This window comes from Hyposmocoma kahamanoa, unplaced genomic scaffold, assembly GCF_003589595.1.
Source record: "Hyposmocoma kahamanoa isolate Upper Pololo Valley unplaced genomic scaffold, ASM358959v1 78, whole genome shotgun sequence".
Classification (NCBI taxonomy): domain Eukaryota; kingdom Metazoa; phylum Arthropoda; class Insecta; order Lepidoptera; family Cosmopterigidae; genus Hyposmocoma; species Hyposmocoma kahamanoa.
In genome coordinates, this window is record NW_020653945.1 from 13,793,639 (window position 1) to 13,820,299 (window position 26,661).

The 26,661-nt window shown below is 35.6% G+C and overlaps 3 protein-coding genes across 3 annotated transcripts in view; 1 reads left to right on the forward strand and 2 right to left on the reverse strand.

Moving 5' to 3' along the window:
• LOC113232842 (extracellular sulfatase SULF-1 homolog) overlaps positions 1-17,064 on the forward strand; it is a 132,652-nt gene extending 115,588 nt beyond the window's left edge. The window contains exons 6-17 of the mRNA XM_026467692.1: positions 9,001-9,139; positions 10,668-10,855; positions 11,311-11,475; positions 11,702-11,867; positions 12,605-12,752; positions 13,327-13,472; positions 13,716-15,202; positions 15,371-15,485; positions 15,676-15,895; positions 16,031-16,162; positions 16,243-16,321; positions 16,396-17,064. Coding sequence (XP_026323477.1) covers positions 9,001-9,139; positions 10,668-10,855; positions 11,311-11,475; positions 11,702-11,867; positions 12,605-12,752; positions 13,327-13,472; positions 13,716-15,202; positions 15,371-15,485; positions 15,676-15,895; positions 16,031-16,162; positions 16,243-16,321; positions 16,396-16,477 — 3,067 coding nt within the window. The 3' untranslated portion in view covers positions 16,478-17,064. The remainder of the gene's footprint in view (positions 1-9,000; positions 9,140-10,667; positions 10,856-11,310; positions 11,476-11,701; positions 11,868-12,604; positions 12,753-13,326; positions 13,473-13,715; positions 15,203-15,370; positions 15,486-15,675; positions 15,896-16,030; positions 16,163-16,242; positions 16,322-16,395) is intronic.
• Positions 17,065-17,218: 154 nt separating this feature from the next.
• On the reverse strand, positions 17,219-18,626 carry LOC113232843. The gene is made up of 2 exons (XM_026467693.1): positions 18,425-18,626; positions 17,219-18,258 (listed from the first exon to the last, which is right to left on the reverse strand). Exons 1-2 carry the CDS (start codon positions 18,473-18,475, stop codon positions 17,224-17,226), a joined length of 1,086 nt encoding a protein of 361 aa, XP_026323478.1. The 5' UTR covers positions 18,476-18,626; the 3' UTR covers positions 17,219-17,223.
• Positions 18,627-24,262: 5,636 nt separating this feature from the next.
• LOC113233349 overlaps positions 24,263-26,661 on the reverse strand; it is a 6,312-nt gene continuing 3,913 nt past the window's right edge. Inside the window, exons 2-3 of the mRNA XM_026468454.1 lie at positions 25,891-26,136; positions 24,263-24,572 (exon numbers count right to left, since the gene is read on the reverse strand). Coding sequence (XP_026324239.1) covers positions 24,418-24,572; positions 25,891-26,136 — 401 coding nt within the window. The 3' untranslated portion in view covers positions 24,263-24,417. The remainder of the gene's footprint in view (positions 24,573-25,890; positions 26,137-26,661) is intronic.

Here is a 26,661-nt window from a genome sequence, read left to right on the forward strand (position 1 = left end):
TGCGGCACATAAAAGCCGATGGCAAATAAACGACCAGCTAGCACCCTGATTAATGTTTTCATTTACATTTGCCGTTTGTTATACAAGATAAGTATTTGCAGGTATTTCATTATCGTCTGTTTAAAGGTAAAACCACATAAGTGACATTTCTACAAAAAGTCTTTAAATAGCTATGGAAAGAAAATCACTATCTTTCTGCAGGTGAAACTCAATAACAAAAAAGCTATAAACTTAGGTCAATGCTTAAACCCAATAAGTGGTTTTATCTGCAGAAAGATAGTGATTTTCTTACAACAGGTACATAATTTGGAGATTTTTTGTGGATTTGTGGAATCTCACTTATGTGATTTTACCTCTAAGCAGACGATATGCAGTCATGATTAAGTCGGCTTTGTAAGCTGAAATCATGGTAGTCCTCATTAATTGCCTAAATATGTGAAATTCAAAGCATTGCGATACTGTAACTTATAAAACATTCTGTCTACTATTAATAGGTACTTTTAGTAGTAAAAAAACACTTAAAATAAGTCTAGAACAGTAATAGATTTTTATTCTTTTTCTACATCGAAACAGGTAGGTCCTACCTGGCTAACCTAAAAACGTCGTATAAGACTTGATACGCTTTGTAATGCGTATCACAATGTCCCTCACATTCAGAGTGTTCGTACCAGAAACTAGGTTTTCGAATTTTGAAAACAAATTCTCTCCATGAGATGACCCGATCGATCGGTTAAAATCGCCTCAGTGGTTATATCACGGGCTTTGCCGCCAGTTCATACGGTTTATAACTTTTAAAATGAACTGCAGTACCTGTTTACAATAACGATATTGGTAAACAAGTATTTTAATATAGGTAAGTAGGCTTCATCTCATCATACTGTAGTTGTTTCCGATTTCCATAACACAAGTGCTTCAATCTGTAATTAAAATATATGTATATTAAAATATATGTGTATACAAGTGCTTCAATCTGTAATTAAAATATACTCTTAGTAGTATATATGTATGTACTATGTAATATGTTGAACTTTATCTTTTTGAATACTTTTGCATTGAAGTATAAAATTAGGGATAGGTAGCTAAGAAAATAGGATGTTTATCAATGGTTTTTAATAAATATTTATAAATAAACCAAAAATACCCTTAAGGGACCGTACCTTACGTCCATATTTAATTTGTAGCTTTATATTCGGTAAAAATATGTATTTATGGAAAAAAGCAGCATACATAATGTTTATTCTGCTGCTATCGACTATCCGGCGCCGGAGTTAAATCTTGGACGGATCGTTTAATATTCCACCTATATGAGCTGTAGTAAAACGACAACAGTAGTGTATCTCTACAGAAAAGCGCTAATTTTTCACTCATACAAGCGCTTCCTTTGAAGCTCTTATTTATGCGGAAAGCCGTACTTAATCCCTATATAGATTCCCATTTATCTGTTTTGTATATATGCTCTACAGAGTTCTTATCCTTGACAATTCTTCTCAGGAAAATCTGCCTTCCGAATGAATAGTAAAGTAGCAGTAGAGCTTCTTATGAAAGAGTTCGTCCAGGGAAGTACTGTCACACCCCGGACACGCCATACAACAGTCGAAAATTATTTACCTACTCCTACTACATACAGCAAAGCGCTATCTGCACACGCGCAAATGTGTGCGTGAAGTGGCAGGGTTACCCATCACTTTCTTGCACTTACGTTACGTGATCAGAGCGGCAACATAGCGAAAATGCTCGAAAACGCGAATCTATTATCTATTATTCTATTAATAGAATATAGAATCCTAATAATTACACATGTCTATTATATATTTCGATATAATACGGTATTTCTAATTAATTCACTAACTAGAGTAATATTGAAGATTTATTTAAAAAATATGTTAAAAGCACTTCAAATGTTATATTTTGGACATGTACTTTTGAATAAGGTAACCAAGGTATTTGAAATTGCGTGTCCAAGTTGATCATCATTACTTAGTTAATAATTAGGTATATTCGCGACTTACGTAATATTTATCGGCAATATCAATTGAAAATTCGAGAACCCTTGTCTACTAGCTCACGAACTCATGGCGCCTCATTATATTGATTTAATAAATCTGTATTTTTTACACATACATATTACTCTGCAGTAAATAAATGATGAAAACTATAACTGAATGAGTCTCAGACATAAGTATTTTTTCTTACTTCGTTTCATCTTTCGGACAATGATGATAAACAGCCGTACACAGCACAATTCACGACCATTATAAATAGTAACGTAAAATGATGTTTTATTAACGTACAAGTTTCGTAATGAATAAATGAAAACTATTTTCAAATATCAAAGCCGTCTTCGCGCGAAAATGGCTCGCCGGCAGCCTTGTTGTCGTTCAGTCAATGTGACCGGCAATGTGCGGGGCGTGGTGCGGTATCTAAAGCTAGGGAGGGGCAAAGAGTGTTCGTTCTGTTTACTTTTTTGTTCTCTGGCACTGCCACCTTTACCTATTTTTGCCGCCAATCAGTACTGTGAGCATTACCGCGTTTCAGTTTCAAAGGGTAATGGTACTGAATTTACAGGCACATGGGACTTGTCAAGTTATGTCTCTGAGTGACAGGCGCAGTTGCAGTGCACCTCAGACCTTTGTGATTTAAAGCCCTGAGTAGCACTGCAACTTAACACCAGGTACACGACTTGTTCGTTCTGGCACTTATTATGAAAAAAAGAAACAATTAAAAAAAGGGTGAAGAAATAGATTTTTCACAGGTAGCGCTACGCCAAAAGCTTCGTCAGGTCCTCTAGTTTGTTCCGTGGCCTAATTACGTAGCGTCTGGAAGACGTTAGTTCGAATCCTGCCGGGTCGAAGGATTTTTTCCTAAGCGTTCGTCGATCTTTGTATTAATACTCGTAATTATAACAAACTAGTAGTTTTACAAAAATAATTGCATATGGTGGTAGCCAACATCGGTGCTTTCAATAAACTTAAAAAATAACAACAACAATTTCAAGAGTAACTTACTTTTGGAATTGTTATTGTTTCTTACCTTTTTCTTACCTACGAAACCGCATACCCCGCATGCCTACGAAATAAAGTTATTTTGAATGAACATAATTTAAATTGACGCACTTCTGTGGAAATAGATGCCATACTGTTTTCTTTTTGCTATGCTAAGACACCGAGCCGTGTGGTCCAAACCCGTCTCCGACAAATGAGGTTTTAAAATGTGTGTAACACTAATGGAACCTAAATCCACCTAAAATAACAATCTGACCGTTTTAATTTTATTGCTTCATGAGAGATGGGAATGCTTTGTGTTTTATTTTATATTATGTCGAACGTATAGGGTGCCGATCCCTATCGACGGGTTTATCATTATTATTTATTTATCATTATTATTTTAACTGCCTCAGTGGTCGAACAGTTACCATGCCGGACTGCCACGCAGAGATCCCAGGTTCGATTCCCGGGCCGGGAGAAATATTTGTATGGCCTACATTTATTTCTCTCGTGAGTTTGGGTGTAATTTGTGGTTGTCTATGTGTGTCCATGGCACCCGCGACACAGGGTTTCCCTAGTGCGGGGCTATGTCGAGTGTGTGCGTTTCTAAAAAAAAAGATTTCATTCAAGTTTCCTTATTTAAGTTGAATGTAGAAACATTTATTTTTACACAAAATTACATGTTTCTACCTACATTCAAATATACTAAAATTATGTCCTTGGATTACATAATACCTAAGGACCTAATTTTAATATAATAAGTATAATGGACCTTCGCGCAATAAAGTAAGCACACTAATTTACAAAAGGTGTTTTGTAAATTATATTGTCTTGATATTACACAAATTTTATTATAATCGCCTACTTATGTATTTTCATGGTGAAGCTGTTATCAGATGGACAGCATGTGTGCTGTTAACACATTTGACTGCATGCAAACGAGATATCAACTGCATTTTAGTAGCAGTGGAGCTGCTTGTGAAAGAGTTCGTCCAGGGAAGTACTGCCACCTAACCTAGTTCTGCCGCCAACAGTGGCGAATTTGCAGTCTTGGCCGCCCTAGACCCCAGGCTATGTAGTTCGCACCAGCCGCCCTTTTCTCAGCACTCATCATATATTGGTAGACTACACAATGAATGTACTTTATTGCTAACTTTTATCGAAATCGATTCAGAAAATTAGTTAACTATAATAGCTGCTAGTTTTCAATATTTTTGGAGGTTTCAGATTTAAATAAAACATTTAAAACGGTTTTTTCACGATTGGCCCCTCGTAAAATCTGGCCGCCCTAGGCCAGGGTCTACTGGACCTTAGGGCAAATCCGCCACTGGCCGCCAAGCACTAATGTTAGCATTACTGATTTCCGGTTTTAAAAGGTTAAGGGTGCTGGTGAGACTACAGACATATTATGGGGCTTGACAACTTTATGTCTCAGAGTAAGGGGCGTAGTGACAGCGCTTCTCAGACTTTTGTGATTTAAAACTATGAGTGGCACTGTAACTGTTATGGATAGGCGTGGCGCTTACCACCATGACTTGTTAGTCCCGTCACTTGACATTATAATTATTATTATTATTATCATTGTATAGAGAAGCAGTAGACGGCAACTACACAGAAAGCAATTAGAAATCGCTTTGTAAATCCCGTAATCTGATATTTAATTTTACGGTAAACGGCGTTACTGTCCACGAAAGGGTTAATTATTCTATTATATCTTACATATTATCTTATATATATATATATATAAAATGCATTGTATATATATATATATATATATATATAATTATATATATATATATATACACAATGCATATTCAAACGTCGCCACTGTTTGAATCACCAGACAGGCAATATGCTATCTAATATCCAGTCCCATCTGCAACCTGCGAGACAGATTTCAATTGAACCTTCATGCAAATGTGTAGTTTGTGCTTAAAGTCGTCTCTGTTCGTTATTAAACTAATAACTGCCTCCGTGGCCGAACGGTTACCATGCCGGACTGCCACGCAGAGGTCCCAGGTTCGATTCCCGGGCCGGGAGAAATAGTTGTATGGCCTACAATTATTTCTCTCGTGAGTTTGGGTGTAATTTGTGGTTGTCTATATGTGTGTCCATGGCACCAGCGACACAGGGTTTCCCTAGTGCGGGGCTATGTTGAGTGTGTGCGTTATAAATAAATAAAAATAAAAAAAAATAATTAAATTCTCCTAAGGCTCAATTTACAATTCTTAATAGCAGTAGAGCTCCTAGTAAAATAGTTCGTCCAGTGAAGTATTGTCACCTTACCTATTTCTGCCGCCAAGCAGTAATGAGCATTGGATACTGCGTTCCGATTCTGAAGGGCAAGGATGCTGATGAAATTTCAGGCACATGGGATTTGTCAACTTATGTCTCAGGGCGACGGGCGCGGTGGCAGTACCCCTCAGAACTTTGCAATTTAAAGCTCTGAATAACACTGCAACTGCTACTGACCGGCGTGTCGCTTACCACCAGGCGCACGACTTGTTCGTGCCGTCACTTGGTACCATAAAAAAAACATTGCCGCGGAACGGAAAGGAAGCTTCTTCTTCTTTACCAATAGTCGTAAGGTACTAGCCGATTGTTGCCCAGGGTGCGACAGAGGTACAGGAAAGTTACGTCTTGTGGGGAGGCTCCTTTCGTGCATCCCAGATTGGAAATTTTTTGTAACAATATTGAACAATAGCATGTTAAAGTTTATGTCAATAATTGTGTACCGTACAAACTAGATACGAGACGGTAACTGCAGATTTTCTGAAACGGCGGTAGGATTTCTCCAAATGACGCGCGACCTGTTTTTTGTGCTGCACTAATTTGTCAGTTACACAATGCTCTGACATAATAGTATATTTTTTATCGAGGGATTAAAACGAGCCAATATATACCCGACGTTGGTCTATTACTCATAGGTTTATATTGGCTTTGAGCCTCGAGGTGAAAAACTTTACTTTTCACTTTGATTGCGAGAAAAAAAATCAATCGTTTTCGCTCTACAATAAAATTACGAACCAAAATTCTGTAGCTTTCGCGGTATTTTTTTTTTCAATCAGACACCACAGGTACCTACAACAAACGCACTAACGCGGGAAAATAATATGGCGCCATCGTCTATGCGTAAAAGACGTGGCACTAAAACCGAGTGTACTACTGGCTGTTTGAGTTTGTTCACTCGAAGTAAATTAAATATTCTCAGTACAGAGTACTAAAAAAACCGACTTCAAAAGTCATTCATCCCCTAGTTTGTCACCCTTGGAGGTGGAATATTTTCTCCAAATTTCAATGAGATCACTCCTGAGGTACCCTCTTTCGAATAAAAAAGAATCATCAAAATCTTTTCACAATAATAATACACTCGCGAGCAAAAAAATGGAATCACCCCCTTGCGCTATACAAATACAACGATTGCCAATGATACAATATTTACAGTTAAATGTTTATGGTCTCGTTTGAAAGCCTATACTTTTAGCTTTAAATTAAGGGTAGAAACAAAAAATTCATTTCCGTATTTCAGGAGCTAATCATCTTTACTTAAGACAGCAAAGAAAATCAGGCGAAAAATAAAATTGAGCTTAGCTGAAAAATTGAACATTTCAAACAAAATCAAGCATAAGTTATTGTTTCAGTATTTTGTATTTCCTCCTCTAGCCCTTATTACTGCTTGTAAACGGTTTCTCATGGACCTGATGAGTTTTTTGACTGTTTCTTGCGGTATTTCCTCCCATTCCTCTACCAGCGCCATTTTCAGCTCATTGATTGTTTCAGGAGCTGGATTTCGTGCTCGAACCCTTCGTTTGAGCTCATCCCATAAATGCTCTATAGGGTTCAAGTCCGGGCTTAGAGCTGGCCAGTCCATCGTCGCGATACCGACTTCCCTTAGGAACTCAACCGTTTCTCGTGCAGTGTGGCACCGAGCGTTATCATGCATCAACATGAAATTTTCGCCAATAAACCCAGCATAAGGAATGACGTGCTCTAGCAGAATATCTGATACATATCGATCCGCGGTTAGGCCTCCTCCCCGACCACCACTAGGCACAAAAACCAGCTCAGTTTTTCCTTCCATAGAAATGCCTGCCCACATCATACACGAACCACCCCCATAAGCCACGGTTTCGGCAAAGCAACACTGAGCAAATCGTTCACCAGGTCGTCTGTATACTCTCCCTCTACGATCACTTCCGTGCAGGCACATCCTACACTCATCCGAGAACATAACTCTTCTCCATTGCTCGACTTCCCAATCGTAGTGCGCCTGAGCAAATCGTAATCGTGCTTGTCGGTGCCTTGGAGTTAATTTCGGTCCTGTAGCAGGACGTTTCGGGGTAAGGTTAGCTTCTTTGAGTCTTCTCCTAACTGTCCATTCACTGGCGGCTGTCCCTCGTACCTGTCTTAGCTCCTGTTGGACGTCTACACCAGTCAGATGACGGTTTCGGAGAGAAGTCGTTACGATAAATCTGTCATCTCTTTCAGAAGTACACCGTCGCCGCCCAGATCCTGGTCTTCGCACGAACTCTCCAGTTTCCCTGAACCTTCTGTAGATTTTTGACACACAGGACTGGCTTAAACGAAGGTGACGAGTCACAGCACGTTGACTCATCCCTTGTCGTAGCAATGTAACAATTTGAGCAGCTTCTACAGGCGTGGTGTCCATTTTTTCCAGCACTTTAGGTTAATTAATTCAAGATTACCACCAACCAACTTTGAACAATGCACTGATAAAGAAATTCTGACACTGGATGTTTGTATCGGATGACAATATTCCCAATTCGTACCTTACTTAACAAGCTAACACTTTGTTTTGTTCGAAATTATGACCGATAGCACAAAACTACGGCGCCGATTTTTTTCTGTTTACCCTCAATTTAAAGCTAAAAGTATAGGCTTTCAAACGAGATTATAAACATTCAACTGTAAATATTGTATCATTGGCAATCGTTGTATTTGTATAACGCAAGGGGGTGATTCCATTTTTTTGCTCGCGAGTGTAGTATGTAAGTTATCGCGTAACATAACCGTTAAACATTAAAAAAAAACATACAGTCGAATTGAGCACTACTCCTTTTTTTGAAGTCGATTAAAAATTAGGTAGGTACTTTTTACTCCCTTGGGATTAAAGGATGCACTTTACTCCCGCTACGTAAGGCTATACTGAGGTACTTTTAGAACATGAGAAGTGAGAAGTTCATTATGCTAATACCATTTCGTTACAAAAATTAGCATTTCGTTGCAAAAACATAGAGTACCTACTCAGGCAATTAAAGTATCATACGTAAATAAACAGAATTTTCTTCTGAAATGTGGGACACTCAAAAATGTACCTTAGTGTTACGCAATGACATATTTTACTAAATATCCTTTGCAACAGCAAGGTCCCTATAAATCATGCCTAGCCATATACCCTCATAATGTGTTAGAAACAGGTGGTACGCAATAACGACTACAAGCGACCCTTCAAATCCTGTAAAAGAGGAAATAATTTAGAGTAAACCACCTACAAATCTTTTGACCTTCAAATGAAAATTACTGGATTTCTTCTGATAATAGAAAAATGTTCATTTTGAACGATCTTGCTGAAAAATTATGTTGCGCGCAGTTATATATAGGATTGGCTCATATCTTTTCGTTAGTGTCATAGAAAGTGGCCAAAATCACTGGGTATTTGATTGCAGTAACACTGTCACCATTCCTAAGCGTATCTGTATAAAATTAACACAGGTCTTGTCTAAAGAGAGGGTAAGGAGTAACTTTTTGGAATGTCATTAAAAAAATAAATAAAATAAAAATCATTTATTTCAGACAATGTAGTCCATACAAGTTAGTAAGTTAGTAACACGACACCATAAAACTATGTTAGTATTAGGATTAGTACACCATCCCAAAAATAATACCTAATAATTAGTTACAAATATAACAAATTGCCTGCTGAGGGTGAATGTCAGAAGTGACTTTAAATAGTCATGTAAAACATTAAATTTATAATATCTGTCTGTATTCCCAGCACTCCCACATACGATATGGCTCCGAACCCTGACAAACAGTGGATCCTGCGCGTGACCGAGAAGATGAAGCCCATTCATCGCCAGTTCACCGACCTGCTCATGACCAAGAGGCTTCAGACGCTACAAAGCGTTGATATGGTAAGCTGAACGCTGGCATGGATAACATATGTATACACATAATAACCGTTATCCTGGTTTTTTAAAATACTTAGAAAATTTTCTAAGACTGAGATTTGTAAAACGAACTTTGATTTCAAGTAAACAAAACAGCGAGCTAAGCAAGATTTTCGTATTTACAAAAAGAACTTTGCCTAAATTTAAATAACAAATTAAATTAAACTTTGAGTTCACTTTATAATTTTTTGCTTAAACTTAGACAAAGTTGGTTTTGTAAATACGAAAATCTTGCTTAGCTCGCCATTTTTATACAGTCAAAGATAAAGTAAGTGTTAGGAATAACTCAGCCTGAGACTATACCTAGGTTCTAAGATAAAACACTCTGTCACAAATATATATATCGAAAATCTAACATTGTCAAACATACTTGTGGACACAGCAGTGGCAACACATAAAAGGATCATTAAATATGAATATGAAAATCGTTAGTAAAACTGGTCCAAAGCAAATATTACCTACCTTAACAAAAACTTCTTTAGCCGTTAAAAAGGCGCCTTGTGACACTTAAACACAACATTTATTAGCACACAAGATATAATACCCTTCATTTCACTGATTAACTTATTTTACATTTAAATTGAGTACCTTACTGTAGTAAATTACTTTAGAAACAAACTTTCGTATCTCGACGTTGAAAAGAAATGTCGCCATTTTAATTTTTAATTGCAACTACTAATTACATATAACACCAACGTCTACGTTTTTTACGTAGCCCGATTAAAAGAAAACATCCAAACGTTACATTTTCGTAACATTATTTATAGTTTAACATTTACAAATTACTAATTTAGCATTTGTTTAGGTACTATAATAATTTTAGTATATTGTAATCAGTCTTTGAAAATAAACCGTATTATAGTTCCAATAAGGTTTAAATTTACGTGAACGGTATTCGACACAACCCGATGGTTTTCGAGTTTTCGCCCACCATTATTAAGTGTTGATTTTACCATAATATAAAAAAACTATGGTAACTCCACACAAAAGTAGCAGTGCGGTTTGTATGTGTGCGCGCGCGCTCGTCATGCGATGCAAATTATAAGATGCATTTGATAACACGTGGAAAACTTTGGCAAGGCGGTGGGAATAGTAATATGAACGCCTTGCCTCTGACACACATAAAAAAATATTTCGTTCGAATCAGTGTCCAAATAGAAAATGCCAAACTGAACTGAACTGAACTGAAACTGCCTCTGTGGCCGAACCGTTACCATGCCGGACTGCCACGCAGAGGTTCCAGATTTGATTCCCGGGCCGGGATAAATATTTGTATGGCCTACATTTATTTCTCTCGTGAGTTTGAGTGTAATTTGTGGGTGTCTATGAGTGTGTCCAAGGCACCCGCGACACAGGGTTTCCCTAGTGCGGGTATGTTGAGTGTGCGCAAAGCAAAAAGCAAAGAAGATAGATATCTCCTTTGCTTCTTCTTGCGTTATAGGTATAACGCTTACTATTAGGTTTTTAATCCTAAATAACAAAATTATTTCAGGCTGTAGAACGAGTGTACCAAGAGCTGAAAGCTCTAGGAGAATTGGACAATACGTATCTCGTTTACACTTCGGACCACGGCTATCATCTCGGACAGTTCGGACTTGTTAAGGGCAAAAGCTTTCCTTTTGAATTCGACATTAGGGTGCCTTTCCTTGTGCGTGGACCTGGAGTCGAACCGGGCACTGTGTAAGTAAACAAAATATACCAATATCTCCAATTATTTGCGTAAAATTTTTGTGTCAAACCTTTTAAAGCAACTGATATCGAATTTTGCTATAAGTACCTACTATTATTTATGACTAAAATAAAAAATTGGAATTCCTATGAAAAGAAATTATTTTTCTAATTTTAATGTCATTTAATTTTTATTCGAAATTAATTTTGAAATGTCGTTTTTGCTTGCCGCCTGTTACATTCTTTTCCCATAAGTACTTAGATACTACATTACTTTTGTAGTACATATATTCTAAGTCAGAAGAAAGCATTCTTTCTTCCAAAAATATTAATTCATTACGTCATTACATGCGCTGTGGTGCGCATTTTCAATAAACTTTTTCACACGAAATGTTAAAATTATATTAAATTGAGAAAGTAGGTAATAATATCAACTGATAACTGATTTGTTGTGTAACACATTGCAGTGTGGACGACATAGTGTTAAATATCGACCTGGCACCAACGTTCCTGGATATGGGCGGCGTGGAGTCACCACCACATATGGATGGGCGATCATTGCTACCGTTGCTGCAACCCAGGAGACGGCGCCAGGCAGCTGCTCGTTGGCCTGATACCTTCCTCGTAGAGAGGTTGGAGTGATTTTTTTTTTACGGGTCTATTGTACGTTTAGACAAGTCTGTCGTTAGATTTCCATGTAGTAACCCGTTACTTTGGAGTACTATGGATTAATTATTTTTTCCTAAAAAATTAAAACATCTATTTTAAGTATCATTTGTTTATCTATAAGCCGCTTTTGAGATCCATGCACAGAAGTACAGCATATAAAGAACATTCAAACTTTTTCACCGATTTCAGTTCGGGCCGGCGTGAGACGCAAGCGCATCTATTATTGAAATACAATCGCGACATGTACCAGCCCACTACCACGCACTCACACGAAATCTCCTCTGAAAGTGGAGACTTCGAGGAGGACGGTGACGATGATGACTTTCTGGAGGATGACGAGGATGATGATGATGACGTAAGTAATAAAGACAAATTAAACTAACTTAATGAAGGTTCTCACCAAATTGGCACACCGACTCACGACTATGAACATTACTGCGTTCAAGTTTTGAAGGGTATGTATCTAAGGGTGTTGGTGAAATTACTGGCACGTGAGACTTGTAACTTATGTCTTAGGGAGGTCACTGCCACTGCGCCCGTCTGGTTTACTCTGGGTCACTTTGTGATTTAAACCTCTGAGTGGCACGGCAACTTTTATGGACAGGCGGGTTGCTTACCACCAGGCGCACGTCTTGCTCATCCCGTCACTTATACTTACCGCCTATTTAAAATGCGAGCGGTCGATGTAAAAAAAATTTTTTACTGATAAAGTTTTTATTGTTATTTCTTGACAGTCTACCATCGTACCTTAACTCCCTCCGTGGCCGAACGGTTACCACGCTGGCCTGTCACGCAGAGGTCCCGGATTCGATTCCCGGGCCGGGAGAGATATTTATATGACCTACATTTATTTCTCTCGTGGGTTTGGGTGTAATTTGTGGTTGTCTACCTATGTGTGTGTCCATGGCACCCGCGACACAGGATTTCCCTAGTGCGGGGCTATACACACTCATAGCTACGTTATTATTATTATTATTACCTGAGGTATATTGTGACCATTATATAAAAAACACCTAATTTTTTCAAGTCAGTAAGTGCGTGTATTAGTTATAACGAAATGTAATAAATTACACTCTGATGCCCTTCTTTCAGGAAAGCACGGAAGACACGAGTGAGTCGGCGAAAGCAGAGCCGTTGTTGTCAAATGAGAGCCACAATCCAGTGTTGGAAGAAAGTTTGGAGAAGGCATTAGACGCTGAAGATAGTGCTATTAACCATCAAGCTAACTTTCTCACTCCTGGTAAAATATTACTTTCCGTAATTTACTTTACTTGTGTCGCAAATGTTATTTCTCTCTTTGGTTATCTGTGGTTAACGTTTTACCATAGAAAGTTATTGCAACGTTATGTTTACAACATTAGATACCTCACCTTTAGGTTATTTAACTTCTGTAAGTTGGATTTAATTCGTGTTAAGATGCCTAAGGATTTGTTTCTATTTTTGAAGATCGACATTGTCGCTCGATATACTGTATTTTGACGATCGATAAGATCTGTCAGCTAACAAACAGATTTATTCGATTCTATCGACCGTTACATATCAAAGTTAAAATCGTACGAATTTGTAGGCCTAATTTAAATTCCACGGTGTCAATCAACAAAATATACCTTGTCGATGGTCTGTTCTTACAATTTACTCGATTTTGTCTGATCACACGTGTCGATCGACAAAAAATACGATGTCGATCGTTATTACACATTTACACGTTTTGTTCGATCACAATACATGTGCTGATCGTCAAAAAATCGAAGTAAATCTGTAGGCACCTTTACTTATTTAATATGTATTTCTATTAAATATTTTATTTAATACAGCAGAAGCAAGTATTGCGAGTGGTAAAGCAGCGAGACTGGCTGTGGAATGTTCAAAGGCAGAGTTGCAGGCGCCCTGCACGGCTGGCCGCAAGTGGAAGTGCGTACTTGTTAACGGCCGGTGGCGACGCCACAAGTGTAAATATGAGGTGAGGCCTTACGATTGAATTTCCTTTTTTAACCGACTTTAAAAAAGGAGGAGGTTCTCAATTCGACAGTATGTTTTTTTTTGTATTTAAATACAGTGTGTTAAAAGAAGACCTTTATCGCTAAAGTTAAAATGTTTTAACTTTAACGATAAATTTAATTTAAATTTTCTGGCAATATAATGCTTTCGTTGATGATGGTGATGATGATGTAAATTCTCAATATAATCTTGTTAACTTTTGCAGTCCGAAATCAACGTACCTCAACCAAAGATGAGTACAAAGAAATGCGCCTGTTTCACACCAAGTGGACTTGTCTACACCCGACTGGAAACCGATGGCACCATAGCTCGAAGACCTAGTGATCAAAAAAACAACAACAACAGAACTCGAAGGTCTATCGACAATGACGTTTATGAACCTAACACAGTTGAAAGCATACTTAAAGAAAACCCTAGTATTGGGCATTTAAGTTTCAAAAATGATGAACGAGAATATAAAATCACAAAGGATAAGATAGACCAACTAATAGAACAAACAGAAGCTTTTCTTGAAGCTTACGAACGTACCAAAGAAAATATAGAGCATAAGAGAACTAAGAGAAGGGCACAACACGCACAGTTTTCGAATCATAATAAACACAAGCGCCGAAATGAAGCTGTAACGAACAACGACGAATCGTCCCTTGAATGTAAGATAGACAAAGATGGCCAAGTGAACTGCTCGCAAGTTATTTACAACGATCTGAAAGCATGGCACACAAACAGACTTAGTTTGGAAGATCAAATTCGTCAATTAAGAACGAAACTTGAAGATTTGAAAGAAATAAAAAGGCATTTGAAAACAACTAAACCTCTTATTGAAAATAACCAAACACAGACAGTTCACACTATTCATATGAACAATCACCTATACAATAAGAGTTTACTACACGAACACAGTTCTAAAGAACATTTAAGAAGAGGAAGGCTCCACCGATCAAAACCGAAACACAGAAACAACACTTCATTTGATAAGAAGTTTAGACAGTCCAATGAATATGTCATACCTACTGTAAATGTTAATACGAATACCAAAGACGATGTATTCGATGTTCAGCTGAAAAACGACACTGTGACTGAAACAATAATACGAGCTACTTTTAAAGTAACCACTGAAGAGAGTACAATCAACGATTCTATACCAATTCTAGGTGAATTGCCAAAGCCTCAGGTTACAACAGTAATAATTGAAAATAGTAACTACTACAACCACAATCCAAAAGATGATAAAATCATAGTACAAAATACTACAACAACAGATGATATTCCAACAACAGAATTCGCTAAACTCTTTGAAATGGTTAACAAGAAGCAGGCAACAGATGAAGTGGTTGATAAAGAATCTCCGGTTGATTTTTCTCAAACTTTAAATTATTTCAACTCTGCAATAGACAAGGTCTTATCTACAGAAAAATCTACCGACAAAATTATGACTACTAGTTATTCACAAACACTTGCGTCTACTACTCTCACATCAAGCACACATAGACCTTCAACTGTAGAGGCTACGACTAATCCAAACTTAGGACCGGCGAGACTTGACGCTTCGGAATATGAGAAAAGAAATCCAAACAGAAACGGTAGCAATAATATGGGAATATTTAGTAACCCTGGTGATTTGTTTCAAAAGAGACTCCATCCATTATTCATTGAAAATGAGGATAAACATGTTTGCTACTGCGAAGAAACGAGGTGAGCTTACCATCATTTGATTAAGTATACACGCCAGCACATTGACGTATCTTGTTCCGTTGCAACGGCGGCGATTTTCGAACAAAAATGTGTAGTCTGATTTGCCGTTGTCCGTACACTCAGTAACGATAAAAATATGAGAATATTCAAAATTAACTTAACTTCCAGGAAGAATAGAGGCCCTGGTCACAGTTACCTCGAAGCGGCACAGAAAGCTAAAGAAGAGCGCAGGAAACTCAAAGAACAAAGGCTTCGAAAGAAAATGAGGAAAGCTAAAAAAAAGGTATTCCATCCAGCTCTTCACCAATCAAAAATATTTAACTGCCTTCCAGTACCTACGTATTACAACTCATGTTAAACTTAATTCATTACAATCTTAATAATTTACAAGTTATTACTTACTTGCTTTAGCTTTCAGAGTATTAGTATATCATTACATAGTCTCTATTATGTTTTCAATCTCTCATTGTCAGGCGGAACTGGAAAGACTGTGTGAATCAGAGCGAATGAACTGTTTCCGTCATGACAACGAGCATTGGCGTACTGCACCTCTCTGGACTGCTGGACCATTCTGCTTCTGTATGAGTGCCTCTAACAACACATACAACTGCGTCAGGACAATAAACGCTACTCATAATTTGCTGTACTGCGAGTTTGTTACTGGCCTCACAACTTATTACAACTTGAGGATTGGTAAGTGTTACACACATGACTCTCAGTGACTCTACTCAGCTTAGCGTACGGTAAAATTTTTATAAGGCAAATAATCAAGAATGGGAACACCTTTACAAGTACAAGTTTCGATTTTATTTTATTTAACCTTTTCAGATCCCTTTGAAACACAGAACCGTGTCAAATACTTGACCACAGCAGAGAAAGAATATTTCCACAATCAGTTGCAGCAGTTGCTAAGTTGCCGTGGTCCGTCATGCCGAAGATTTTCGCATTCTAATCCTAATGGTGAAAAATATTACTGATTCGCAAAAGTCATAAGATTGGAACGATAATGGTATATAAAATATCAATTTATGTAATTTCAGGTAGTGGTGAGGAGGTAACAAATAGGCGCTTCGAAGACGATCACATGCTTAGAGGCGAAAATGTTGGATATAATGAACGGTTAGTTTCTCATCTATTATGGTTAACATGAGATCAATTAAAATTAAATCATATTTATTTTTGGATGTGTATAGGGCATGGCGATCGAGCGGTTATGGTCGTCGATATGCACGAGCTCGAGAGCTACACCGGCGGCGGCACATGACCGTATTCTAGTCAACTTCACTTTTTTCACTGGAAATGACAAAGGCAGACGACTCTGCTCCTTTCAGATCACTAGACAAGGCCAGAGTTGCATACAAGTCAACAGTACTCCCAGAGTATCTTGTCTGAAATACTGATTTAATATCAATTTATGATTATTCATAGATATGTAAGATAAGTAATTAAAACATTGAACATGTAGGGCTTCCTGTAATCTTTTCAGTGAATTCTTTGTAGGTTTAATGTATCGCTTTTATTGCAAGGTGAAATAACTATAACACTTTTTAGGTGGTCTAACTTACCAACAACTGTGAAATGTTTACTTTAGAAATTAACACTGACTGCCTACATTCAAAAATATATTCAGATACACTTTATCTCATAACTATTTTCATTTTCCGAAATACAATTTTTCACCTTGTCTATATACTTGATGTATGTATTGTCTTCACTATGATACAGCTTTACATTCTGCATTCTATAATTATGTATTAGTTTTAATGGATATGTAATTATCTTATTATATTGTATGAAATTTTATGAGATCAATGTAACCAGCAGTTTCTAGATGTATGAGTATTATGAATGATATTATTAAATCAGATGTCTGTAGTTCATTAGTAATCTAGTAGAAGTTATCAAAGTGATATTACTGTTGCCATTGTGATGATATGTGTATTGGTTTTAATATTAAATAATTAAAACATTTGTTTCTAAATTTATTCCTAAAATTATTTAAAAATCCCATCACTACATCCTTAAATATCCAAGATTTTATCGAGCTCACTATCTTCACATAAAGCAAACAGGGTATTAGCTGTTACTGGGTTTTGTACATGGTCATATTCTATTTTTGGAGTATCTTTACTGCCAATTTTATCTGTTTCCATAATTTGTGCCTGTTTAGCGATATTGGGTATGGAACTATTACTTAAATTTTTATTTTTTTCCTGTTCTGATTTTCGTTTCAATGCATATGAGGTTTTAAATAAACTTGACTTGTTATTTTTTATACAAAAGTTGTATTTTTCGTGGTGTTCTGAACCCTTAGTAGTATTATCCTTACTAGTTAAATTGTCATTATTCTCATCCTCTATTGTTTCACTGGTATCATAAAAATCATTTTGATCTTCAGATTCAACTTCTGTTTCAACAAATTGCGCCCATTTTGAATTATTAACAACTGGTGTTAAAAATTTTTTGGGAGCTCTTTTGTCCATTTGGTCTATTGTTGATTCAATTTTTATTGGAATAGATTCAATGCTATTTATAAAATTAGCATTCCCATTTGTTTCATGTAATTGTCTGCTAAATGGAAAAGAAGCATTAAGCCTGTAACTGTCCATTTCCTTTTTTGCACAAGATTCTCTATTGTTATCTATATCATGTTCATTATTGTTTGATGATTTTGATATAAAGGGACATTTAAAATTGTTCCTCTTACCTAATTTCCTTACTTCTTTGGTAACTTCCAAAACTACCTCAGCATTCAAAAACATGGATTCACTCAGCCCCGCAGCAGGGGTATCTTCTAGTTTTCCTACAAAGTCTGTCCATTTGCTTTTCTTTGGGTCGGAATTTTCTATATTTAGTTGTACATCAACACGTTTGTTATCAAACTCATCATCATATGTTGTTTCCTTCAATACATCAATCTCTCCCCGAATCCCATTAAGTTTCTGTACATGAATTCGACATTCTTTAGCTGTACCAAATCCGTAATGTCTTTTAATGGATTGCTTTTCTCCACAGAGCTTGCATTCGAACTTATTAGCCTTTTTTGTTATATGAACCTGGGAAAATAATGTTCAAATTGTAATGTGTAAATGAGATAAATAATTTCATATGCATGTTACTAATATATTACATAAACGTGTGCAAATAGATAGAAACTGTAGCGTATTTAAACCAGAAATTCACTACATTTATTAATTTTGTTCACTTGTATTTTACACTCACTTGAAAAGTTAAACACTTGTAGCAACGTAAAACTTGAAACGTTTGCGGCATTTTGATTACGGTTCACTTTTATATGCAGTTCAATGATACTAAAATATAGGTAAAAAAGATGTAGGTATTTTTTTTCTTCGGTTTGTTATTAGCTGTGCCCTTTTTAGATTTTGCCAGTAATATAAAATTTATTTCACTTTATCAAAGAGGTTAGGTCAAAGAGTAAAGGAATGTTAGGTGAGGTGTTATTTTGACTTTTTGTTTTATAATTCCATACACCATGTGGCGATATGACATTAAATGTGTACAGCCTAAGAGAAAGAAAATTACAAATTTATCCTTATCATTTATTTATGAGCCACATTCATCACAGATTTTGTAAAGGTATCCTAATTTAAAAGTTTGACACATACAATGAATATTATTAGATAGATACAGCAATAAATACGGGGTCAAGAGCGTGTCAAGCTTGAGACTTCAGATTTAAATTCAACTCTATTTTGCTTAAAATAAGAACTATCTAAAGAGTCAAGCTTGATGTGAACTTGAGTTATGCAAGTAATATACAAAATTAAAGTAGGTCTAATGTATTAAAGTGGGGTAAGGACTTTACAGTTTTGTAATTATATGTTTTTATTTGATAAGTAAGATAAAGTGGGGCACAGTGCATACAAATGTAAAAAGTAAAATTAATATTAAAAGAACATGAAATTGCTGAAAAACACTTAGGTATATCGTTCTTCTTCAAATAACAATGTACAAACTTGGGCTAATATAACAAAAATCTTTTTCAATTGGCATTCATTTCAATTCGTCGTTTGCACATAATGCCCGCTGTATGCTACTGCATTATAATAAGTTAGGTATATGTAATCATATTATAATTAATTAGTCAGTCTCAGTGTTACGTAACTAAAATTGTTCAAATCGTTTACTGGTAAATAATAGCAGTCTTTTTGGTATTCAGTAGTACCCCATGAGTGTTGGCTTTATATTGATACGGTTATCTTACCAAGATTTAGTAGGAAGTAAAATGTCTGATCCATTTTTACGAAAGTAACGTATATCATTACCGATGTTTCACCTTTTAATTGTGGAACGTAGGTTTTTTTTTGTTATGTGAAGAAGGAGGTAAACGAGCAGACGAGCCACTTGATGGGAAGTGGTCATCGTCACCCATGGACATTTGCAACATTAGATACCTGCTAAGATTGGATACAGTCAACAGCACATCAAACTACACACTTTTCTTCGAAAAATGCCTCCAGTGCAACGGAACAAGATCCGTCAATGTTGCTGCCGTCTGTATATAAAAAACGAAAAGATTCTTCTACTTACTCGGACAAAGCCATCATCTTTGTCATTTATCTGGCTTCACTGAAAACCATCATTGTAAGCCTGAGTGGAGACAATTTTGGTAACATTAAAAAAAATTGTGTTTTCGTTTTGTGTTTTATCTTACGATAAAACACAAGTGTTGGTTACGTTAAGTTACGTAAACCAAACTAAGTTACCAAATAAGCTATTTTTCTTTCTTTTCTTTCAATGTTACGATACAATGTAAAGTAGCACAAGCGCCTCGCACAGTGAATAAAATGAAAAGAAAAATTAAATCAAAATATTTTCTTCGTTTCAAACACCGACAAACTATATACTGATATGTGTATCTACTTGTGTTGAATAAAATATCACATAAATCAGAAAATGAAAGAAAAACATTTTTTTCATTATTTAAAATTAATTTAAAAAATTTACTATATAAATAGCTTTATAAATTTTAATGACAAGTGTACCCATAATGCGCTTATCAATACTACATTACAACGCTATTGAAATGATAAAAAAGACTGAGATAGCTTTTCTGTCGCACTGTACCCCACGTTACCCTTGACTCATTCAACGGCAATTTAACACCCTAAACGCTTATTACACTACCCGATTTCAAGGGCCCTGCATCAAGGTTGAACGTGGCCACTAGATAAGGCGCCGTTTTTGTTAACTTATTAAATTATAAGTCTCCCAAATTAGGGGCTCTAACTCCCTAATTCTTATTACACCTTACCATCGAGTATACAACCAGAAATAGAGACGAAATAAGGGCCTCCATCCCTGGCAACTCATCAGACAAATTGGCCTTATATAACTTTTAAATATCAACTCTCGTTTGCACTGAAATCACAAATTAGAAAGCTGTAATAATACAGCGCCAACAGCTGACCTGTGTGTACGTCTCCGTATATTCCAAAAATATTCTGTATTTATTGTGATAAAAATAATATCTCCAACTATGGGGAGCTGTTCCACCTAATTACAAAACAAACGGAATCACATTTCATCAGCAATTAATCATTAAATATTATATTTATTTTTCAATTTTCGTCCATTATAGCAAAGTTCAAGTTAAACTGGTCGATTTGAAGTGAAACATTTTACGACACTCGTCAACTATTTCGAATTCGGGCTGGCCACCGTAATGATTTGGCAGAATAGGTTTCAAATATACTCGATGCGCCTTAATAGGTGAGAGTTAGGATCTTTTGAAATCAGGTAGTGTAACAAGGAGTCTGCGATGAGATTCGAGATCAAAAATTACTATTGTCACTGTCAAAGTGACATCTTAAAATCATAATTTTTTCTGGTTGTTTTATTTATTACTCTTGATGTAGTAATACGTAAAAATATATAAATACATAAAAATATCCTAAAATAGCCGTGTGAATATACTATTAAACTAGAAGTTTTAAGAACCATTTTGTGTCACAATATCCATCTATGTCGACACAATATTCTTGTTGAAAAGCTGACATATTTTTTTAATCAATAGATTATTGATTATTACCTTACAATAGTAAGGTAGTGGAACCAATCATGGACGGTTTAAGGATTTATTTTTTGTTTTAGTCTTTTAATTTTGGATGAGTTATACTATGGAACTCGAGGAAAGGTTTAATTAATTAAAAAGACTTCAAATAACGATTGAAAGTGCTTTAATAATATCAATTAATAAAGAAAATATTGTTATTCGAGAAAAAGTAGACCCTGTTTGAGTATTCTTATATGGTTAGCCCAATTTCCATTAATTATGGACACCCCGTTATGGACGGTTTTCAATCATGGACACCCCGTCGTGGACGGTTTCCATTCATGGACACCTAAACATGAACGATCAACTATTTAGCCAAATTAACAAATTCAATCTTAAAAAACGAGACTTAAACGAATGGTGTGACGTTTCATATCACCCATTTGTGACTGGTACAATGGGTGGTCATTCGCTTCAGTGCCATGTCTAAAAAAATCCAATCTAGTAATGGACGACCAGTGACGTGTAGTACTGTGTAGACTTAAAATAATGTAGCAAGCTATAAACTAAATTAAAAGTCTGGCTTTATAAAGATGGTAAACACAAATAAAGCTCTTTAATGATAAAATCCGACTATGCACAAAAATGTCCATGATTGGGTAAATAGCTAAATGAGATCCAGTAATAAACACTTCAAATTTTCCAATAGACGTTATGTTATTCTTTTACGGTTATGTTTTGCTTAGATGCTTAAAACAATATCAAAACATACAATAAAAAACGTACGTGAGGCGCGGTCCTTATAAGAGATCCGTTTTATTTTAAATTTGTTATCACCGTCTTATTTCGCACCGTGATAATGGCGAATTAAGATGGCCGCCAGCTGTCAAAATTTAATTGATTTCTTCCATTTTGATCAAAAATGATAAAGAATTTTGAAAGTGAAAAGAAATAATCAGCGTTTCTTTGTTTGGCGGTATAGTTAAAAAATGTTCATGATTAGTGCACTGTCGATCATCGGTTCCACTACCTTAATTAGTGTTGGGTAAGTTTCAGAAAAATTTCAAATAGTAGAAATTTTTCAGAAAAACGTCTGCAAAATTGAAATATAATTGGAAGACTCATGATGTTCTACGTTTTTAAAGTGTTATTTTACATGAATTATAAAAATAAAATTGTATAAACATTGCTAAATATATAATATTTTTAACCCCTGTTTGGTTCATTTTCACAAATTCTCATAAGAGTCCAGTATCTTCAACTTTTAACAGGTGTCACTGTCAAATGTGGAAAAATATAGGAAAAATATCAGAAAAATATTTATTTTAATGAAAAATATGATTTTTTTCAAAATGGAAATTTTTCCATGACCCACCACTGATTATAATCAGCACTTTAGTGGTGAAGCAATTTATTTATTTATTTTATTAAGAAGTTTAATAATTATATTTCATTTCATCACGTTTGTAATAAAATATAAGCCATCAGAAACCTTAATAAACAAAAGCGACAAATAAATAAAAGTTGGATATCCATCAAACGTTGCCATTAGAAAAAAAAACTTGGCCCAAGAATCAATTTCTACGAGGTAATAATATTACTATTTAATAAAATGGGATACTTAAAAAAATTTTGATAATATCTTGGTTGGTTTAGATAATATCACGGTCAAGAGAACTTCAAACTTGACATTATAGATTTAAATTCAACTCTATGCCGTTTGCAAAATAAGAACAGTCCAAAATACAAAGTGTCAAGCTTGATTGTGCTTCGATTGCACCTATGACCTTTATTTACACTTTTGTTCTCGAATTCCTTCGCAGAGTATGGTGTTACATAGGTAGTAGACAAATGTATTTAATAAATCAATCACAAAAGGTTGGTTTAAATTTCGAGCCTAATTATGGAACGCATAGACGTAATCTATGAGTTAGGTAACTTTAGTCGGTAGGAACGTATCTTACACATTTGGTTGATACTCGTATTCATGATTATTTGATTGATTAAATGAAATAGCTACAGCTTTAAAATACAATTTTACAAAATACACAATTTACTTACTGTTAGGCATAAAATACGAACACTTTAAGTTAAAATAACACAGAAACAATAAACAACCTTACAATTAATATTGCACGAATTATTATTTATAGAGGTATCAATAAAGTAAAAAGCAATAGATAAATAGAATTCTAACAAAACATAACCCATAAAACATTAATAATACTTAAAGTAAATAATTATTTAATAAACACGTACAGAAATATATTAATTACTTTCACTTTTCTTTGGAGATGACTACAATATCCAGTCTCACTTCTCATTCTTAAAACTATAGCAATAATTCACAAATAAAAAAAAACCTACTGGAAACAATAGGTAAGATTTTAATATAATTCATTTTGTTTATGTTTCAATGACTCAAAGTGTGGAGGTAAATATTATATACTTACTAAGTTTAGTCTAATATAGATATAGATAATACATAAGGATAAAATGGAACTACTAATAGACACGTTCACAAATTTACATTAAATTATTATTTATAATATCAACATATATATACACTGGACAATTTGGCACCTTAATTTCGATAGTAAATTACAATTGGCACAATAATGATCTTGGCACAAAATGAGCACAATTTTATTCATACGTTAAGTCCATTGTTTTAGGCCTTAAAACATTGCAAATGTCTTTCTATTACGTGTGAGTGGGCAAAGCAAATATTTACCATTGGTTTTTCTATACATAGCGCCACTACATAGTATGTTATATAAATATGTGAAGATTTACAGGTAAAGGTATTTTATTCTTGCACTAAATTAACGTATTTCAAGTACACACTGTACATACAATCAATCTCTATCTAACTCGAAAGGGATTATAAAGTAAGTACCTTTACCCGCAGAACGACACGTATGAAGACAGACGGACTAAAAATATAGAAATAGATTGAACTCCATTGAAAATTTGAATTTTATCATAAAGTTATTTGTTGAAGAAATATACGAGTATTGCAACACAACCTTGTGGTTACTCTATATTGTAACAATTTGTTTTTCCATTAATCGGAGTAAGTTATCGATTTTATTTCTTATGTATTGATATTTCTTTTTACATTGCGTTATCTTACAGCTAAAGGAACTTTCATACTTACTCCATGGAATCATAATTTATAGGCTTTTTTTCATGATTGTTATGTGTGCATCACAGTCGTCCGGCGGCTGTAACCACGTCGTGCCGAACCGCCCGAACCCTGTGCCTCGCACTCTCGTCGAACACGGTCTATGATATCCGCTACCAGTTTTTCTTCTCTTGAACGCTTTTCCTCCCAGTCTACTTTGCTTGAATCTAAAAAATAAATAGTACATTTTATATTTTTTAGGGACTAAAACGTTCCAATATGTACCCGAGGTGGTGTCCATTATTTCGAGGGTTTATATTTTGGGTTTTGATCTTCACGTGAAAACTTTTCTTTTTACTGTGAAATTTACAGTGTGAATGCGAGAAAACAATAGTACATTTTTATCGAGGGAATAAAATGAGCCAGTACAAATCCGAGGTGGTTAGACACCGGAGCTTCAGCAAGACTATTACTCCGAGGGTTTACATTGGCTTTTAGTCCTACAGTGAAAACTTTACTTTTCGCTTTTCGATCGCAAGAAAAAAATAGTCAATAAAGTACGAAAAACGATAGTGCTACGTCGCGTCAGTAAAATGTTATGTATATAACAGACTGTCAAATAAAAAAATTGGGTACTTTTGTTCCATATTTCATTATAGGACGCACTTTACTCCCATTACATAGGGCCGTATTGACGTACCTACATGAGAAGTGAAAAACACATTTTATACGAGATGAAAACCTATCAACACTGAGAAGCGTAGTGCAGAAAACTACATGTTTCTGCACTACGCTTCTCAGTTTCCGGTTACAAGAGAGTTGGTTAATAATATTGTGTACAGCAATTATTATTGATTCATTTAACACAAAAAAAACATTAACATTTAACATAAAAAAATATAGTCTATGAGTCGTATTCCAGAACTCTACTCAATGCTCAAGTCAGGATTTGAGTACGAAGCACTAGAAATCATACCCAAGTCCTTGCCGTTAGGGTCGTATTTCCAGTGCTAGAAATCATACTCAAGTCCTTGCCATTAGAGTCGTATTCCCAGTGCTTTTAAATAATAGTCAAGTCCAGGGGGTCTACTCTCGATCTCCGTCCGACATCCGTCCGAAACAATTACTGTCAAATAAGTAATGTTCGACAAAATTAAAAGACAAGTATCCAGTATGAAGCTTCATTCGCATCACGCATCTTTTCATTTGGTCAAGTATTGCTTATTTGGCAGTAATTGTTTCGGACGGATATCGGACGGAGATCGAGAGTAGACCCCCTGACTTGAGCATTGAGTAGAGTTCTGATACACGACCCTAAGACCACCACATATCAAAACTGTCACTGTTATTGTCACGCAAACAAAATGTCCGGATAGAAATCGAGCGCGAAATATTATGATCGCAAAAATGAATTTTTTATTTAGATTTTAATTAACTAAGGTACGTAACGAACACAACTTTTTTGAGTTTGAACATGATTCACACATACCAAAGATCGATCGGATGAGTGAATCAAAAGACTCGAAATGATTCCAGGACACCTACCCTTGGATTTAGCGGTTCTTTTAACTTCTGAGTTTTTCGAAATCGGCTCTCTAACAACTGTCGCCTGGTAATTTATTTCAGCCGCTCTAGAAACTGCCAAATCAGCCTTAGGTTCTTCTTTAACTTCTGAAATTTTCTGTACAATTTCTTTTTCGATATTACTGGACTCTACTTGCGCGTGGGTGGATACTGGACTAGAATCGGTTAAGGCCTCACTGTGTCTGCTTGCTATGTGCCCTATGTAACCTGAAACAAAGAGGAATATTATTTAATAGCTTGACGACTTCGGTACCCCAACGGTTTGCACTGTGGTGGTCAAGGTGGTCCCGGGTTCGATTCCTAGTGGAGCCAGTTAGGAAATCAACATTTTAAATTGATTCTGGTCTGGATCTGTGTGAATTCCGTCGCTTTGGTACTCACAGGGAATTCTATTCTAATACCAGAATATTTGGGTCATTCTTGCCTGAGCTAAAAATTAAATAAAATAAAAAGAAAAATATTATCACTATTTGAATTTTTAAATAGAAGAGGCGGTATTCCCCATAGATGTAGAATTTATGTTCCCTGGCAATGGCACTACGAAATGCACGTGTGAAGCTTGCGAGCCTTTCGTAAAAAGGCGTATTGATCTACAATCTTTTGCCATCTTTTTGGTGGGTAATTTTGAAAGGCATATATTTAAATGATCATTTTAAATTTGCAATAGCAGCAAGCAGAAAAATCTAAGCGGTCACCTTTTTTAATGATTGATTCTATTTTTCTGCGACATAA

Coding starts and splice junctions, on each gene's coding strand:
- LOC113232843 (XM_026467693.1), bottom strand. CDS start 18,475: ATGCCGCAAACGTTTCAAGTTTTACGTTGCTACAAGTGTTTAACTTTT. Junction 18,259..18,424: donor ACAAGTGTTTAACTTTTCAA/GTGAGTGTAAAA, acceptor TTATTTTCCCAG/GTTCATATAACAAAAAAGGC.